An 18576-nucleotide genomic window follows, 5' to 3' on the forward strand; every position below is an offset into this window, starting at 1 on the left:
CAGGGCAGGTGCCAAACCACATTCTGCGATGTACGAGGAGCCGTAAATGCAACACAAGGTTTGACAGCTAGGCAGCCAAACATGGCGGCGACAGACTGAAGCAACCAGGCAACGCCTGCGTCTTTTATTATCATTTACAGCAGCCAGGAAATAACCAGACCTATAAGGTTTCACAGAAATAGACGGCAAACAACTGTCGTCCATGTTTTCCCCAGCTGTTGTCAGGCATGTGAAGGCGGGTTGAGAGAGAACAGACGGCAGAGTGGAGTGAGCGGGACTCAACAACAGCGGGCTGAGGGCGGACTGGTTCTGTTAGCTTTCTTCACCTGTCTGCTGACATGTCACACAGGTAGCTTCGGATACTGCTCCACTCTTTGATCCGTTTCTTTTTTCCCCTGCGTAGTTTGGCAATTTCTGTGTGTTTCTCCGTTGTTTCGTTCAGCCTCTGTGGCTGTCAGCTGACACGTTTGCCCTGGCACCATTTAAATGGCAAATAGAGATAACAAATGAGAAAAGAGGAGCTTGTTGTTGGGCTGAGAGACTGAGGGGGAAGCGTCGTTAGCACATATGTCCTCACCTGGATGACCGGATTATTCGGAACAGACATAATGTGAGTTTTACATTCTGGCCCACATATTAATTTATTCAAATTTACAGCAGTAGTGCACCTTAGAAAAGAGTCACAAGCGTCGAGAGCATCCTTTGTTTTGTAGTGACGTGACACAAACTGGAATTGTGTCTCCACCCGTGGCTGATTCCTATATTATTATATTGGTATCGCCCCAGATGTAGCAATGGGATAATATGTCGCCCAGTCTTAACAAAAACAGCAAAGGTAGTGAAAATATCCTTTTGTAATATCCGAATGTAGTGAAAAAACACTTTGTTTTTTATCTAACGTTATTATCTCAACCCTTAACCCCTCTCTGTTCTTCACACAACTGTTAATTCATGAGGAAATTTAAATGTTGAAAGGTTTTTTTTCCAGATTTTTCATCATCAGTCTCAGCCATGAAGTAGCATTTTGCAGTATGTAGGTCACCTATCGACTCCACCAACGTACTTTTTCACTTTTTAAATGTCTGATCCAAAAAAACTTAATGTTGGTCGTGATTGTGTCATGTGTCAAACCACACAGTGCATCACAGCCTGGTGTGTATGGGGCTGTGTAGCAGCCACCTAGTCGGTGCCCATGGTGACCTCCTGCCTCCCACCACATCGAAACCAGGTGGTCCTGATGTTGTGGTGGATTAGAGTGCTCCAAGGCTTTAAGTATCCTCGCATGATACAACACTGTGATTAAGTTACTACTTTTTATATATTTACTGTAATGCACTAGATTAATCTATAACAGATAAGTAAGCATACAGTACACTGATCAGCAATAACATTTTAATATAAAAATATTATATTTTTTTAATAAAAAAATATTTTGACCTATTAAATACTAAATTATTATTGCAGTTAAGCACCTGACCCCACATAAAAACAGCTCCAGCTCGACAAACCTTGATCTTTAATCTTTAACCGTTGACATAGTTTGCTGTTCACGTTTTGTCACACTTACTGCAATCAGCGGTGTATAAAATACATACACACACATTTTGCTGTGTATAGAGCACAGAAGAGCTGTGTAGTTGCAGGCTCAGAGTGACTCTCTTCCTTTTATGACTTTATTTTAGGCCCACCAATGCTAATGCTGTGGGCCTCTCTGACACACAACAGAAACTTATTTCAACTTATTTCCAGTTACTCTGTTATTGATTGCCTTTGCATCTGGGTGGACACAAACATTCCACGCTTAAACACTAAACAACCTATATGTTTCTGTGAAGGGCACATTGAGGGGATGGAGAAAAAGTTTAGTAAAAACAAGAAGTGAGGCCCCTGACATCTACCTTACTACACATTTGTGGAAAGTGTTATTGCTTTGTCACTTGGTGTGTCATTATCTCCTCTTGACTCCTACCACTGCTTCATGTGACCTCTTTGCAGGTAATCTCTGGCCTTTCTGTGAACCGGCCCCTTACTCCTTCCTAATGCTCACACACAACTGATGATGTCATCACCACCAGCAAAACACTCCACCACATCCCTCTCCCGGGGGTCCCGGTTGCATCCTTCCACAGTCCTTGACTCCATGTCCATATCTTCCCTCCTGAGTGGGGATTTGGACAATGAAGGCGATGGAGGTGAAGGTGGAGGAGAAGGTGGGGAAGAAGGGCTGGGAGACCTAGAGGTGAACCCATATGATGGTTTGCCCTTCTCTTCACGCTATTACTCCCTGCTGGAAGAGAGGCAGAAGTTGCCTGTTTGGAGCCTCAGGAAGAGTTTACTGGAACACCTGGAGAGACACAGCATGGTGCTTCTCAGTGCACCCAGTGGAGCTGGAAAAAGCACCCAGGTAAGCAGTAAACGGCAGGACTACAGGCACCGTAGTCCCCTTAATTATTTAGCTCAGTCTCAAAATAAATGTTGGACATATTCAATGTGAAAGTTCTTCTTGTAATTCTAGTTAAACGCTATAAACAGGAAAGTTAGCTGTGTTATTGATGTGACTGAAATATTCCCATAACACACTTTAAAAAGGTTTAAATTAAATGTGCCAATTTGAAAAATGCGAAATGTATCTTAGATTTCAACCAAATCTGAACTATCATCTTCATAGAGGAGGATTTATTGCAGGATGGTCAGCCAACAAAGTACAGTACGTGAGCAAAAGTACTTAACACCTCTAATTGATATTTTATATTAAAAAAAAACAGTGGAATAAATGATTACATGTAATGGAAAAGCCCACTGAATTTGTTTTGAATTGTCATATTTGAAATGACGTTGTGGTGTGAGGTATAGTCCCATTATGATTCTTTTAGCTACGGTTCTAGTTTTAGCTTTTCACACCTGGAACCTAGATGATAACATTAGTAAAATTACGGGATGTCTAACACACTTCCTCTGTTTTTTTTTTTCTTTTCTTCACCTTTCCTCTCTGCAGGTGCCACAGTGGTGTGTGGAGTATGCTTTGTCTTTTGAGTTCTCTCAGGGGCTGGTGTGTTGTTCACAGCCTTATTCAGTAGCAGCAATGAGCCTGGCCCTCTGTGTGGCTGATGAGATGGACCTCAGCCTGGGTCTGGAGGTGGGCTACAGGGTGTCTCATGATGACAGCTGTACACCAGACACCCTCCTCAGGTTAGCATGGATGGCCAGTGCAGGGTGCAGGGTGTTGGCTTAGGCTGCAATAAAGGCTGGCAGTAACTGGCCTGAGCTCTGTCCCTAGGTGAAGTGACTTTCTGAAGACTTTGCTGGTTGCTTGGCAGCTTCACAGCAATGACAGGATTCCAGCAAGTCACTGTGCCCAGAGAGAAATAATTCTCATATAAGTCCCTATAAAACCACCACTAGTTTTACATACTGTATACAGTAAGTTAATAAATGAGTCTTAGAGGTAATATTAGATATTTCTGAGCATTGAAATCAGGTTCTAGTCCTTATGTTCTAAGCTAGGTTAACTGAGTACTGCCTCAAGTTAATTTGTACAGACAGGAGAGTGGTACTGATCTTCTCAGTAAAGGATGACCTCCTGTTGCCCTACTTAAAGGAGTACATGTAGTCGAATTGTATAAAACTTCACTTGCCTTTACTATGCTATATTAAATATGTCTGTACTTTTAGCTGATACACTATGAGTTTTTCAGTTCAGTTGATATCATCTAAAAGAGTTTTGGAGGGGCATGCTGACCAAGACTACAGACTCGCTAGTATGAGTAACCAGATAGTATCAGAACAGAAAAAAATATGCCTCTAGATGATGTCATCCTGAGGAGCTTTTTAGCAAGTAGCAGAAAGTAATTTTAGATTGTGGAAGGCAGAGGAAAGTTTAATACTATTCATATACATAAACTAACTAACTAGAACAGTAGGATGCAACTTGACAATCAGGGAAATTCCACTCTAAGATGAAACGAGTGTAGTTCCCAACTTGTCAAACCATTTCTTTGCTTATATGTTCCTTGGGGTGTTCGTTGGCACAAGACCTGCTTTTGAAAATCTTATACTCCTTGGGGATAATTTGGACCTACTTTAAAAAGTTGTACAAATCTTTCATCAAAATATTGTTACTTATAATACGCTTGTTGTCTCTCATTGTTCATTTGTCCTGCTGATTTGTATTATGTGAAGTAAGATTCTCCTCTCCTGTAGACAGCTTCATTGGATCTTTTATTTTTTTAGGATAATGTTACGTGGCCTTTCTTTTGCTTACAGCCACACCTTGACTTTTTGTTCTCTCCCCTAAAGTTTGCTGTTCAACGTCACAGTGAAGCATTCTCATCTGCAATACAGTCACTGAAAACTGATCCGTCCTATACCCAGGAATAATGGAACAAATCATTTCAGTTCAGAGGCTCATGTCTACATTTTCTAGCCATGTTTCAATGTTAAAGGGTATTTTTGTTTGTGTAAAAAAAAAAAAAAAAAAAATCCATTAGTTCAAAGGTTTCCTTCATCTGTTTCACTCTCTCCAGGTTTGTTGGTGACCATGTGCTGCTAGAGGAAATGATGTCAGACCCTCTGCTTCATCAGTACAGTGTTGTTGTGTTGGATGAACTCCAGGAGCGCACTGTGGCCACTGACGTGCTGCTTGGCTTGCTGTGTGATGTCTGTCGCCAGAGGCCAGACAACTTCCGGGTGGTTCTCCTCACTCACCCGACACTAGCACCTCGTCTCTCTGCCTTCCTTGGTCCCTCTGTCCCTCACCTCATTCTGGACCCTAGTAACAGCAACCAAGATGTGGACGTGAACAAGGTGGAGATTTTGTACAGAGAGCTGTCATCTGGAAAGGAGCCTGTGGCAGCTGCCTGTCACATGGTGTTGGATCTGCACAGAAGAGGAGAGGAAGGAGATGTGATGGTGTTTTTGGCCAGTGCACAGGTACAACTTTTAATATCCAGTGCCTATATAAGTATTAAACCCCCTTGTAAGATTTATGCACATTTATAACACTGGATTTCTAGTGCTGGGTAGTAAAATGTCAAGATGTTTGACCAGAATCAATTAAAAATACTAATAAATACGCATATACATTGGTTTTCAGCAGATAGAAGTTGTTTGGATTGATTGCTAAGTTTGTCCCTGGTGAGTTCTCCTGTGTGCCATGTGTTAGTACGGCACTTCTTCTTTTATATTCATCACTGCATTGAACTGCATATACATGTACTGCATTGCTCTGATTATGTCTGGGTTTTTTGTCTTCAAGATGGACAAGTCCCCATCTCTCAGTATGTTGCTGTGTTTGAAAAGCACAGATGTTGTGTTTGTGTAAGATCTTCCTGAGCATTTCAGGATTATATTAAATGGAATGACAGCGTTGTTTTTATAGGATCCTGTGGTAAATTTGATGAAGATTCAGTTTGGTCAGTGCTCACAGAGGTAACACTTTGTGGGTTCTTTTTAATAAATGAATTAAAAACATAATGCACAAGTATGGTAATATGCAAAGGCTCCTGCAGAGGGCTATGCTGTACATGTAACAGCTCACCTACAGTATAGGACTAATGCTTAAAAAGGTTTACTCTTCCGATTATGTAGGCTACTTCTTTACTAGTTTAAATTTCCAACAACTCAGATTATCTGTCACTAACTAACATTGTTTCCACGATTTACACTGATAACAGGACAAAATGAAATTTCTTTCTGTGCTCCGAGAAGAGACAAACATGTTACCACTGTCTCTAGCCAACGATCATCTGCTATTGGTCCGATGCTTCCTGAAACAATTAAGAGAGGGCAGGTATATAATGTAGGCATAGTGAATATCGATAAATCTATCATAGTAATAGATGTAGGTATCAACATGGTACAAACATATTCATTTCTCCAGTGTATTCTTTGTGTCTTTTGAACAAAAGGTCAAACCAACCTGTGCTCTGTGCTGTGGTGAGTTTCACCATCTTTGTTTTGTACAGGAGGGAATCAAGGACACCTCAGCCTGAGAGGCCTCTTGTGTAATATGTCTGGTGTCTGGTGTCCTGGTTCTCACACACACACACACACACACACACACACACACTAGCAAAGAACAGTGTATACAAAACACAGGCACAGTATAACTTGTGCAAATCTATCTGTGCATATTGAACTTGAGTGTGTCTCCCGTGCTAATTTCCCTCCCTTTTTGTCAACATCACCACACCTGCTGCTCCTTCACTGGCTGTCATGGTTCCCATAAAATAATGGCACCATTTGCAGTCCTTTAAGTCTTTTCTTGTTACTCTATGGTTCTTTTTAACCACATTGAACATTCTGTGTTGTGTCCTTGGAGTGATCTTGGCTGAGCACCCACTTCTATTGAGACTCATCACAGTACCAAATCATCTCTATTTATAGACAACATATCTAACTGTGGATGATATCTGCTAAACTCTTAGAGATTAACACTTTGGCTTTCCAGCTTTATGCAAATTTGCATCATGCAAAACTCTTGATCATAGCTCTTCTCAGATCTGCTTGTGAATAGCACACTTACACTGTTTAAGTGGTTTTATGAGTCAAGGTAGTTCTAAACCACATCTCCATTCTTGTTTCATAGATTGGAGTCCAGGGTTGCTAACACCTGACTCCAGCTGACATTCAGTGCCATCAGAAGCCTAGTGTTGCCATTATGTTTTCCACCATCACTTTGTGTGCAATCATGATTGCTTGTTTTTACAGCTAAAAACAATGTTTTTGTGACTTTGCTGAAGTTTAGGTCACATTTCATAAATGTATGAAAATCAGCAAAGTGCAATGGCCACTAGTGCCTTTTTGTTTGCTCATGGAATTGGATGCTTTGAGATGTGTGTAGATGTTTGAAAGATTAAACCATGGCTTCCCTTCTCTCCTTTTTTCACTGTTTTGTGTAGGAAATAGATGAATGTGTGGCACTACTGGAAAAGGAGTGTGTAGCTCTGAGTCCTCAGCTTGGTCTTCTTAGGATCCTCCCTCTCCATCCAGGGCTAGGTGGACAAACCCAGAGGGTCTATGAATCAGATCCCGAATCTTCTACGAGTGAGAACAACTCAGAGGGTGTGGGTGGCAGCTCTGCACTAAAAGCTGAGAGTTCAGGAGTCAAGAGGAAGGTTATCCTCACTGATACGCTAGCAGAGGCTTCCTTCACCCTGCCAGCCATTCGCTATGTCATAGACACAGGTCTTCAACTTAAAGCTGTGAGTTAATGTGTGATATTTTAGATATTTTACAGACCGTAATTGTACTGATAGCTGGAGTTGTTTGATATTAAATATATTCAGGCTATCGTATAAAAACCAAGTTATATGTATACTTCATATTCTGTCTCAGATCTACAACCCACAAATAAGGGCAAACTCACAGTTCCTGAGGACTATAAGCAAACACCAGGCTGACATGAGAGCTCAGAGGGTAAACAGTCACCTTCCAGGTAGGTAAGAGGTCACTGCTGCATTTCTGGTTACCAGCTGATGCACAGAGACATTTTCTAAACACTAAGGGTCCTTTCCATCACCTTAAATTGGCTTCTCTGTCCTCACACTTGCATCTTAGTATCTCCTACAAAGATGTGAGGAAATGACACGAGAGACAAATGGAGGAGACACTGTTTAGGGGAAATGAAATGTCTTGTTCTCATACTGTCATCTGAAAGTGACTTGTGCTTTTAATGCCTTTCAGTTTGTATTTGCACTGTTAATGCCGTGTAATTTGCAAATTATAGTAAAGGTGCAAATTTGCTGCCAGACAGCGATGTGAATGTGAATCATCTTTGCATGTTTCCCTTAAATAAACTGTTTTACAAGCTGTCTTACAGCCCTAAGAAGACTGTTCAGTGATTAGGCACAACATTCACACCACCTGCTGGATTTAATATAAAACCATTACGACTAATCCTTTATAATTTATCCTGTAAATGCTGATGTCTCATTATGTGTTGATAAGTGATGAAACCATAAAGTGGTTAAAATCAGCTCAACCTTTACCAGCAGTGATCTTGTTTTTTTTTTTTTATCATTTACTGTTTTGTATGAATATTATTATAAGTATTGTTTTCGTAGTGAAGCACTTTTACCTTTGTACTTTAAGTTAAAGGTAGATAATCAACTTTTACTTCAGTTAAAGATTTGACGTGGTTCTTGTAGTGGAGATTTTTTTTAACCCAATACTTGCACTTTTACTTGGGTGTTTAGTTTGTGTACTTGTACCACCTCTGCACACAGTTTCACACAAGTTGCTATTTGAGAATTATGACCTAAAAATAAATCCACAACATCCCCACACCTAATGATCAGTTATGTATGCCATTGGTGACAGGTGAGAAACTGAAAAAAGAAATGATTTTGTTACTGTAATGAAATGTTGATGGATATTTAATCAGTTTTTGAGACCACCTAACTTAAGATTGTCTTAGTTATGGGGGAGGTCAGGTCTCTTTTGGTGAACGTGTATTTAAAACCCTGCAACAGACTTTATTATTATTATCATGATGCAGTTTTTAAAAGACACGGTCCTTTAAATGTTGCATAAAGGTATTTTATACAAATTTTATAATCCAGCTACAGTATCAGTAATTAATGAAACATGATAGTGATACGAGATGTATCTCATGCATATACATCTAATTGTAAAACTACAGTATTTGGCAGTTATGTGACTGGTTACTACTTTTCTTTTTGTTTTTTAGGGCTGTGTCTTCGTCTATATCCCCAGTCTCTGTATGATGATGGGATGGGGGAGTCTCATTGTCCAGGCGTGGTAGAGGAAAACCTCAGCCACTTGGTGCTGTTGCTGAAGAGGCTTGATATTGCTGACATGGGACAGTGCAAGTTCCTGGACAGACCAGGTACCTATAGAAACTACTTCGGACGACAGTTATTTATTGTATTTCTTTGATAGTATAAAGGGCAAGTTCACCAATTTTCAACTTGATCCCCATGGCTTTAGTTTAGGGTGTAAATATACAATACTCCTTTTAAACGTGTCTCTGACTTTGTTCTATTAACATATCTGTCTTCTTCTGGCTGAAAAGTGCCTCCAGATGACATCACTTGGAGGAACCTTCAGTTCAGATTATGTTATCTTGTTGCTCACACTATGGAGGTTGTGATCATGGTCAACCTGCTTTTCCAGAGCTCCCTCAGATGATATTATCTCAACATAAAACCGAATGTAAAACTCCTCTGGGTGATGTCGTGAGGAGATGCTGACCAAAATTTAGGATGCTGTGGAATTGGGACTGACCACTTAAAGAAGGCACAGACATGGGATAGAGCTGAAATAATAGATTTGATATATGGACATTATCACTGTACTTTGATATTATTTATATATGATGTCATCAAAAATAGTCTCAAACAGAGAATTTTCTCCTTTTTGAGGGAAGCATGATGATTATCAAAGTGAATAATGCTATATATTTTTGACAAATTAAATAATTATCTGCTGGAGTGATGCTTTGAAGTGGCACCATGAGGTAGTTACTTGGATGGCAAAGACAATCAGGAGTTCCCACAAGCCTGAGCAAGTTGGCTGTGTTTCCTACACTTTGTAGTCAAAGGCGTCCCAAATTATCTTACTTCTACTGAAGTCAGCTGATTGAGAAGGCCAGGAGATTATTATTATTATTATTATTTTTAGTCACATAGCCCTCACATAGCCTGAAGATGTGGTTGGCACAAACAAGTTATGGTGTCAAATGTAATATGTTTTTTTTTCTAATCTTTTAGGCAATATCTTTAAAAATAAGGCTATTTTTTCAAAACTCTAAACAATAACCACATAACTAACATACCGAATCACCAAAACATTAAACATGTTGCAAAACAATTTTAGTGCTAATCAAGATGGTATTTGCATCAAAATTCTACACACAAATATCAAATGAATATCTTTTTCTACACACCAACAACACACATGATAAATGGAAAACACTAACTCGTGTCTTATGTATTTTTAGCACGCAGGGGACAGCAGTCCTGTAAATAGAAAAATAAATGTTAATTGCGATTAATCACAGACTGGCAATAGTTAATTGTAAAATATTGGAAATTAATCACATGTTAAATCACATCTATTCAGACTTAGTGATTACAGTTATAAGTCCCTTTCACTCAATAATCCCTTCTCCTTCTGATATATCGACCACTGGTAGCTGCTACAGGTAGAGATTGTGGAGGCTGCTGATAGAATACAGCAGAACTTGCTCACTTATTAGGTTTATGTGACAAATTAGGCTAATTGGTCAGCATTCTTACTATTTAGCATATTCAGTCACTTGCAATGTCAAACTGCATAGATGAGGCAACAGGTCAAAATAAGAGAACCCATGTTAGCAGTGCCATTCATGTTGACAGCTACCTTAATGGTACTTTTGTCAGTAGTCTCATCACTAATTTTTGTTATTTATTTATTCTTTTTTTTGATAAAACAAAATTAATAACAGAATTGAAATTGCTTTATTTTCTGATATGTACTATATTCAATTCAAATCAACTTTATTTATATAGAGCCAATTCACAACAAAGTCATCTCAAGGCGCATATATATATATATATATATATATATATATATATATATATATATATATATATATATATATATATATATATATATATATATATATATATATATGTGTGTGTGTGTATATATGTGTGTATATATGTATATGTGTGTGTGTGTGTGTATATATGTGTGTATATATGTATATGTGTGTGTGTGTGTATATATGTGTGTGTGTGTGTGTGTGTATGTATATGTGTGTGTGTGTGTGTGTATGTATATGTGTGTGTGTGTGTGTGTATGTATATGTGTGTGTGTGTGTGTGTGTATGTATATATGTGTGTGTGTGTGTGTGTATGTATATATGTGTGTGTGTGTGTGTATGTATATATGTGTGTGTGTGTGTGTGTATGTATGCATATATGTGTGTGTGTGTGTATGTATATATGCATGTGTATGTATATATGTGTGTGTATGTATATATGTATGTGTATGTATATATATATATATATGTGTGTGTGTGTGTATATATATATGTGTGTGTGTGTATATATATATATATGTGAATACATTTTTGAGTTGCAACAGCTGTAGAAGAGGGAAGAGTTAGTCAGTTGGACAGGTGCTTTTATAAATTCAGTTTGACCATTTGCTTGAAACCAGCTCAAATTCTGACTTATTTATTATTTAAACAGAACAAAACTACGGAAGTCTCACAGTGACATCTGGGAGAAAAAATACCCCATGGCCACAGCTTACTAAGGCGTAGGAACAAGATCATTTATCTTCTAATTAAGATGCAATGCTTGTGGTTTCACCGCAGGAAAGTTACTTTGAAGCTGGATGTCAGTGCTCTTAATAGCACTTAAGTGGATCAATACTGTCTTTGGTGTCACCACTTTCATAGCAGCTGAACTGCTAGCAAAAATGTGCTGTAGCCCACTCTGAACTTCCATTTGGAAGTTGTAGCTAATCACATTTTCTGTCTGTGGTAGACTTAGGCTAATAACCTAAATCCCTTTTGTATAGAATGGATTATCTGCAGCAAAATCATGCTGAGCTCACTGATATAGTTTACAAAATATAACTGGCATATCCTGTCCAATTGTCATTATTGACAGAAGAGAGACTATCCAATTTCTACTTCACCACAGCAAAGCCACAGGCATCCTCTCTTAATTACAACATGAATGATCTCATCCGCAGGCCATATTTAGTTGCTGCTATGGGATATTTAAATTTTTCCCAAAGGTCATTGTGGGAAATCAGTAGGGTGGCGAAATTTCTGCAGTAATAAAAGAAAGTTTCAGATCTTTTTGAGAAAACATTCTGGGCTTAAGTGCCAGAAGCCACTCCTCCATGTTTACTCCATGTTTTTCTGTCAGTTTAACATTGAGGGTAGGACATAGCTTTCTTTTAACGTTTAGAGACATTTAATAAGTAATTATAATTTACTGGTGGGAGTAATTGTTGTTTATGTATTTTAAATGTGTTCCCAGCACCTGAAGCTCTAATGCAGGCCTTGGAGGACTTAGACTACCTGGCAGCACTGGATGATGATGGCAACTTGTCTGCGGTGGGCATCATAATGTCGGAGCTGCCGCTGGAGCCACCGCTGGCTAAAGCTCTGATCGCTGCCTGCGAGTATGACTGTGTTGATGAACTTCTCACTATAGCTGCCATGCTCACAGGTAACTAAAGAAAAGTCCTTATTTGCCATATCTATAGTAAGGGTAGTGGGAACTTAATAAATCTCATAATAATGCTCATTCAGCATCATCAGAAGTAAAAAAAAAAAAGGTCAAGAAGTTTATAAAAAGAAGGTGGTAGTACAATAGTGAATTTTATATTGTTGCAAAAAATTTGCATCTTCCTTGGTTTAAAAAAAAAAACACCTCTTAATTAAATAATAAAAAGGAACATTTGTATTAGATCACTGTAATAAATATTATCGTAATAGAAAAAAAACTACTTTACTCATTGTCATTTTAAAACAAGGAGATGCAAACTCTTGCACTGTCAAGATGATGAATGCATTCAGTGAGATAAGACAACATACAACTCCAATTCAAAATAGTTGGGAAGACATAAATAAAAATGTAAATAAAAACAGTATGCAATGAATTGCAAATCTCATCAACCCATAAACTATTCACAATAGAGCAGTGGTTCGATCCCCGGTCCCGGCCATATGTCGAAGTGTCTCTGGGCAAGAGACTGAACCCCGAACAGCCCTTTCCCATCCCCAGCTGTGCAGTGCCAGGCCAAGCCTGGTAGAAATTGGGGAGGTTTGCCTCAGGAAGGTCATTCGGCATAAAAAAAAAAAAAAGTAAAACTGTGAAGTCTACAGTATCTAATATCATCAACAGATTCAGAGAATCAGGAGGATTCTCTGTGTGCAAAGGACAAGGCCAAAGGTCAAAACTGGATGCACGTGATCCTCGGGCCCTCAGGCAGCACTGCATTAAAAACAGGCATGAGTCTCTACTGGACATCACTGCATGGGCACTGTAATCTCAGTTCACTGTGCAATCCACAAATGTCAGTTAAAGCTTAAAATGGTCTGAGGCAAAATGGAAAACTGTTCTGTGGTCTGATGAAACACAATGTTTAATTCTTTTGGAAACTATGGTCACGGTGTCCTACTGACTAAAAAGTAGAGGGACCACCCACCTTGTTATTAGCGGACAGTTCAAAAGTCTGCATCTTTGGTGGTGTGGGGGGCATTAGTGCCTATGGCGGGGGCATTTTACAGATATGGGAAGGAAACATCAATGCTGAAAAGTACGAAGATGTTTTAGAGCAACATATTCTCGCATCCAGACAACGTCTCTTTCAGTGAAGACCCTGCATATTTCAGCAACAAGTTCCAACTTTTCTGAGATGTGTTGCTGACATCAAATTTTCAAATGAGCAAATATTTTCCATGAAATGGTAAAATGTCTCTGTTTCAATATCTGATATGATGTTTATGTTCTATTGTGAATAAAATATGTGTTAATAAGATTTGAAACTTTTTAAAATTGGGGTTGAAAAAGATTCATTCACATAGCCAAAGGCCCTTGACCTGATGTTGTTCTAGCACTGTCATACCTGATTAAATAACGACCAACAACAGCAGATTTTCATCTGTACTTGTCTAAAATAAACCTATTCTGATTTCAGCCCCTTCCTGCTTCATAACAGCAGAGCCCAACAGAGAAGTTGCTGTTACACACTGGCGAAATCTAATGCACACCGAAGGGGACCACATGACACTTATTAATATTTATAACGCCTTCATAAATGGTATGCACACTTTACCCATATACATTGTTTGTTTGTATTTTGGGATTGTGGCTTTAATATTAGCAATGTTGTTATTAGCCAAACAGAAAAGATCCCAGAATTTTGGCTTTGTGTTTGGAGAATCCTAGAAAAGTCCTGAAAGTTAACATCATCCTAACAGTGGGGAAACGTCAATAGTGCTATTATTGTGTTGATTACCATACATACTGTAGAAGACTTTCCTGAATTTGTGAATGCTGTGTGTGTGGTGTTATTGCAGATAATCAGGATGAGGCTTGGTGCACAGCAAACTTCCTCAGTCACGCCTCCTTACGACTGGCTGTGGTGATCAGGGCAGAGCTGCTGGATGTAATGCAGAGAATAGAGCTTCCTGTTTCTCCCCCTGCTTTTGGATGCCAGGACAACTGCACTAATATAAAGCGTGCTCTCATCTCAGGCTTCTTCCTCAAAGTAAATGCTTTGTTTTCTTCAAAAACCAGACATTTTCTTTTGATTTATGTTTATGTTAACCTTTAATATCAGACCAAAATTCACAATTTTAGCTATTATGCAAACTCAAGCCTATGGCAGAGGCTCCTCATTTGACTATTCAGGAAGTCTTAACAAATAAATCCTAGGGCTAAAATCAAGGGTGGTCTTTTCAAAGTATTTATTGTTTGAAATCTCAAGACAAACCTGGATAACAAACATTGCCTGTCAGTCACACATTTCAATATTGTAATTCACTTAAAATTTGGGTATTCAGACATAAAAGGTGCTTTGTTCCATGTTGTTTAACTTATATAGGTGTAAATATCTTTGAACAAGATAATTCATGTTCTAATTAAGATACTTCAATAGGCTCAAAAATGGTACATTTTTTTTCTTTTCTCCTTCACAAAGATTTGTATTAAAATATTAAGTACAGCTTGGTGGTTTTATTGAAGCCGTGGTTTTGAGTTGTGTACCAGGTTGCTCTGTCTCAGGGTTTTTATTTTTGTCACGCAGTTTTTTGTAATTCATGATAATCTGTACAGACCACGAGAAAATTCCATTGACAGCCATTGAATTAATCAGTTGCATAATGAATAAATACTTTTAGGACAATGTGGACAGTTTTTCTTAGGTTTGTTTCTTTACATTTATGAATTCTTCACAATTCATTGTGTTTTCTCTTTCTTTGTATGATGACAAATGTTCTATTCTTCCATAGGTGGCTCATGATGTGGACGGCTCGGGTAACTACCTCCTGCTAACTCACCGCCATGTGGCTCACCTGCATCCCTTCTCTTCCTACTTGTGTCTCGAGCCATGCCCAAAACCCCCCAGCTGGGTCCTCTACCATGAATTCACGATCTCCAGCGATAACTGCATTTGCATCGCTTCTGAAGTCCACCCTCAGATGTGAGTCAGAGGGGGACTTTGGTTACAGAAATGCTTTTGATGTTATACTTGATACTTACAAGATTTAACACATCACCTTTTATTATTTTAGATGCTTTTCTTGGTTAAGCTGTTAACAGTCGCAAGAAAAAAGTTATAGCACTATTTGCAATTTCCTGGTTTTCTACACAAATTGGTCATGAAATGTGATTTACTAATTACATAATAATCACAAGCAAGTGCTTCCTGTAGCTGTGCATTAGACCTGCACAAGGGAAGGAAGATTTTTGTACCATTCTTCCTTCCAGAACAGCTTCAGCGTAGCTCTATCATTAAGAGGTCTAGGGTGAACAGTTCTCTTGCTTCCCGAGCATCTCTTATGGGTTGAGGTATGGGCTCTGACTGGGCTACTCTGAAATGCAGATTTTATGGCCCCAAAGCCATTTTGTAGTAAATTTACTCCAATGATTTGTCCTGCTGCATTACCTAGCTTCTTTCAACTTTCAGCCACCCTGACATTGTCCTGTAGTATACCTTGATTATATTTGGGAATTCATTGTTCTCACTTCTATCGAGAGTAGTCACAATACCAAATTGTGTCTATATAAAGACAACATGTCTACAGTAACTGTGTACTGATGAATATCTTAAGTTTCTCAGATTACTCTGTTTCCTTTTCCAGCTACAAAAAAACCAACAACTCTTAATATTAAATATTCTGAGAGCTCTGTTTTTTGTGAAGCATGGCTCTTATCAGCTGATGCTGCTTGTGGGTGTGTTTAATAATGACATGTAACAACAAATAGTGGTTGTGTTGTAATTTGCTTAGAGAATGTGTTTGATGATAATTGTGGTTTTGGTGAAGATCAGATCACATTGCATGACGAGTTTATGCAGAAAACCATTATTGTTTTTTGCGATTGTATAGATATTCATCTGGGATCTGTGGTTCCCATCTGAAATATTCATCAATCTACACATTTCGATCAATGCCTATTTATAGACTTAATTTCCAATGCTGTACTTTACACATTATTGACATCTTTAATGATATCCTTTTAATTAAATCCTAAACTGGGAAGTATCCCGCTTTGTTCCTTTCAACATGAGCGCTGTAACTTAATAATCAATCACCTTTGGACATTTAATGTCAATTGAGAAAAAAAGTGTTCATGTTTATCATATCATGTGTGTGATAACAACTGTGTTTGGTGCTGAGAGCACTGAGCTTCCATTTTGCTGTTCGTTCTTCACATTGACATAATCATAAGTGATGGAAGGGCACAAGTACCATGCAAACGGAAGTTTCAAGATGTTTCTGCCATCCGTTTGTTATGAAATAGAAGTGGAAATGAGTTTCCATACGCCATTAGTTCAACATTGACTGAAAACAGAAACCAGTTGTTGTTATTATTCCCATTACACAGGATCCCAACTTCTTGTTGGTCATACTGATCATAAAATAAACCAATTAATCAGTTTGTGAAAAGCTGAATAAAAAGTGAATAAGTACAATTTTAGCTCTATTCATTCAGACGATCTGAGGTACAGTGAGATTCTTTGTGATTTTAGGTCCAGCAGCATACTTAATATACGAACATGTGACTGACCACTCTCTTGGAAGAAAAGTGTATTTTCCAAAATGTTGGAAAAATTTGTGTAATAAATGTTCCTTTCTCTTAGGGCCACTAACAACATTACATGGTTTAACATTTGTCTGTAGAGTGCCGGTTCTTACCATACTTAATAACAATCCATTAACACCTTCAGCTAACTGGTGATTTTTTTTCCCCCCTGTGGTGCAGGCTTGTCGAGCTGGCCCCTATGTACTACCTGGGAAACCTACCATCAAGTGATGGTAAAGAGCTGCTGATGGAGCTGAGGCAGAGTCTCGAGCCTCATGGGTACAAGCAGGACAGAGTGTCAGCTGATCATAGCAGGACTCACAGAGACAGTGATGGGACGGGAGAAACTCAGTCCAGCACTGAGCTCTGTGTTGTCCAATAATAAAAAAAGATGATGAGATGAAGCTGCTCAGGAGAAAAACATGTATCTGTCACTTTATTGTTTGAGATTAGATTTGGTACTTTGAATAATTTAGAAGTCATTTTTATGTGTGATTTTAAAAGTGACTTTTCCTTAAAAACACTAAATAATAATGTACAAACAATGTGTTGTTAAATTTTCCACACAGTGACTGGTAAATATTTGAAACCTTTTCATATTCTTCATGCTTTGCTGTGCTGTTCTCCTGGTTTAAAATGTATTTTCTAATGTGTTTTTTATGTTTTCTATAGAATATTTCCTGAAACCAGTCTCAGAAGTTTGTATCACTACTGTCACTGTGTAACTGTGTCATTTGATGTGACACAATTATATTTTTAAATAAAAGAACAAAAATTTCAAAAAGTAAAGGACATTAAAGCTTAAAAACCCTTGTTAAAAGCAATAACACTTACTCCTTTTGGTGAGCTCAGCTGCTGTTACTGTGCAACCTTTAACCTCTATGCAGATCTGGGTTCTCAGGATTGGCTGTGACCTGTGCTGAGATACTGTAGCCGTGATGCACACAGCTTGTTTTTTGCTTGTTGATAGTTTATGTCCACAATATATGTTTGGATTTTCCTCTTAAATCTTTGTTCTGCCTTTTTCTGTCGGACCTTGTGTCAAAAATGAACACAATAACTTGTGTAAAGTTAAACAATATGTCCTATTGAATAGGATTCATCCATCAGGACAGAATGAGCTTCTAATAAAAGTGGGTTTTCATATTGGAAGTATGTCAACTGATTGTTCTCATATGACTGACTCAGTGAGCTTCACTGTGGTCACTGTCTACACAACTAATTCTGGCAATTTATGGATTAATTTCTCAGTATTCTTGCTTTTATTCATGTTGAATTCAGGCCATTGCACATGCTCATTTATTAATGAACTGGGCTGTGTTCAGCAGGGGAGGAGAACTGCTAACTGGTTAAGGATTTTGTCAACCACTCTCCTGCAACACATCCACTGTGGAGGAAGCACAATATCAACTTGGGAAGAAGCCTCACTCATAGCAGCAGAAAGGTTTCTGAGGTCTGGAAGCTCCTCAGTGGCAACATGACCGGTGTGGATTTTTTGGGGTTTTTTTTTTTTTTTTTTTGTCCTTTCAGTTTATCCCGTGAGTTCAGTGTCGCCACTGGGATCGTTGTCCACATGTTGATTTGGCACAGTTTTTACGCCGGATGCCCTTCCGGACGCAACCCTCGCCAATTTCTGCCGGGCTTGGACCAGCGCTGCACAGTTCCTCACTGGCAACATGACCAGTGTGTGGGTGTTATTTATAAATTCTTCACCAGCAACATGGACAGATTACTGTAGAGATTATAGCAGTGTTCAAATGGACTCAGAGAAGCTTAAAACTGTTAAAACCTGGTGGTT

General features: G+C 38.6%; 1 protein-coding gene across 3 annotated transcripts; it reads left to right on the forward strand.

Annotated features, from left to right (window-relative positions):
• The first annotated feature begins 46 nt into the window (after positions 1–46).
• dqx1 (DEAQ box RNA-dependent ATPase 1) lies at positions 47–17930 on the forward strand. 3 transcript variants are annotated; one of them, XM_067483687.1, is made up of 12 exons: positions 48–349; positions 1996–2404; positions 2996–3189; positions 4524–4929; positions 6900–7202; positions 7336–7435; positions 8690–8848; positions 12003–12194; positions 13669–13791; positions 14051–14241; positions 14984–15174; positions 16959–17930. In XM_067483687.1, exons 2-12 carry the CDS (start codon positions 2057–2059, stop codon positions 17158–17160), a joined length of 2409 nt encoding a protein of 802 aa, XP_067339788.1. In that variant the 5' UTR covers positions 48–349; positions 1996–2056; the 3' UTR covers positions 17161–17930. The 3 variants fall into 3 exon arrangements, with proteins under 3 accessions (XP_067339790.1, XP_067339788.1, XP_067339789.1); XM_067483688.1 differs by lacking the exon at positions 48–349 and adding an exon at positions 357–610; XM_067483689.1 differs by lacking the exon at positions 13669–13791 and having other exon boundaries at positions 47–349.
• The last annotated feature ends 646 nt before the right edge of the window (positions 17931–18576 follow it).

The sequence above is a fragment of the Channa argus genome, chromosome 18 (assembly GCF_033026475.1).
Source record: "Channa argus isolate prfri chromosome 18, Channa argus male v1.0, whole genome shotgun sequence".
NCBI classification, from domain to species: Eukaryota; Metazoa; Chordata; class Actinopteri; order Anabantiformes; family Channidae; genus Channa; species Channa argus.

What these genes read in the sequence shown, in the direction of transcription:
- dqx1 (XM_067483687.1), top strand. Translation starts at nt 2,057, where the DNA reads ATGATGTCATCACCACCAGCAAAACACTCCACCACATCCCTCTCCCGG. An exon ending in GGTAAACAGTCACCTTCCAG is followed by an intron (nt 7,436 to 8,689) that starts GTAGGTAAGAGG and finishes TTTGTTTTTTAG; the next exon opens with GGCTGTGTCTTCGTCTATAT. An exon ending in TCTCAGGCTTCTTCCTCAAA is followed by an intron (nt 14,242 to 14,983) that starts GTAAATGCTTTG and finishes ATTCTTCCATAG; the next exon opens with GTGGCTCATGATGTGGACGG.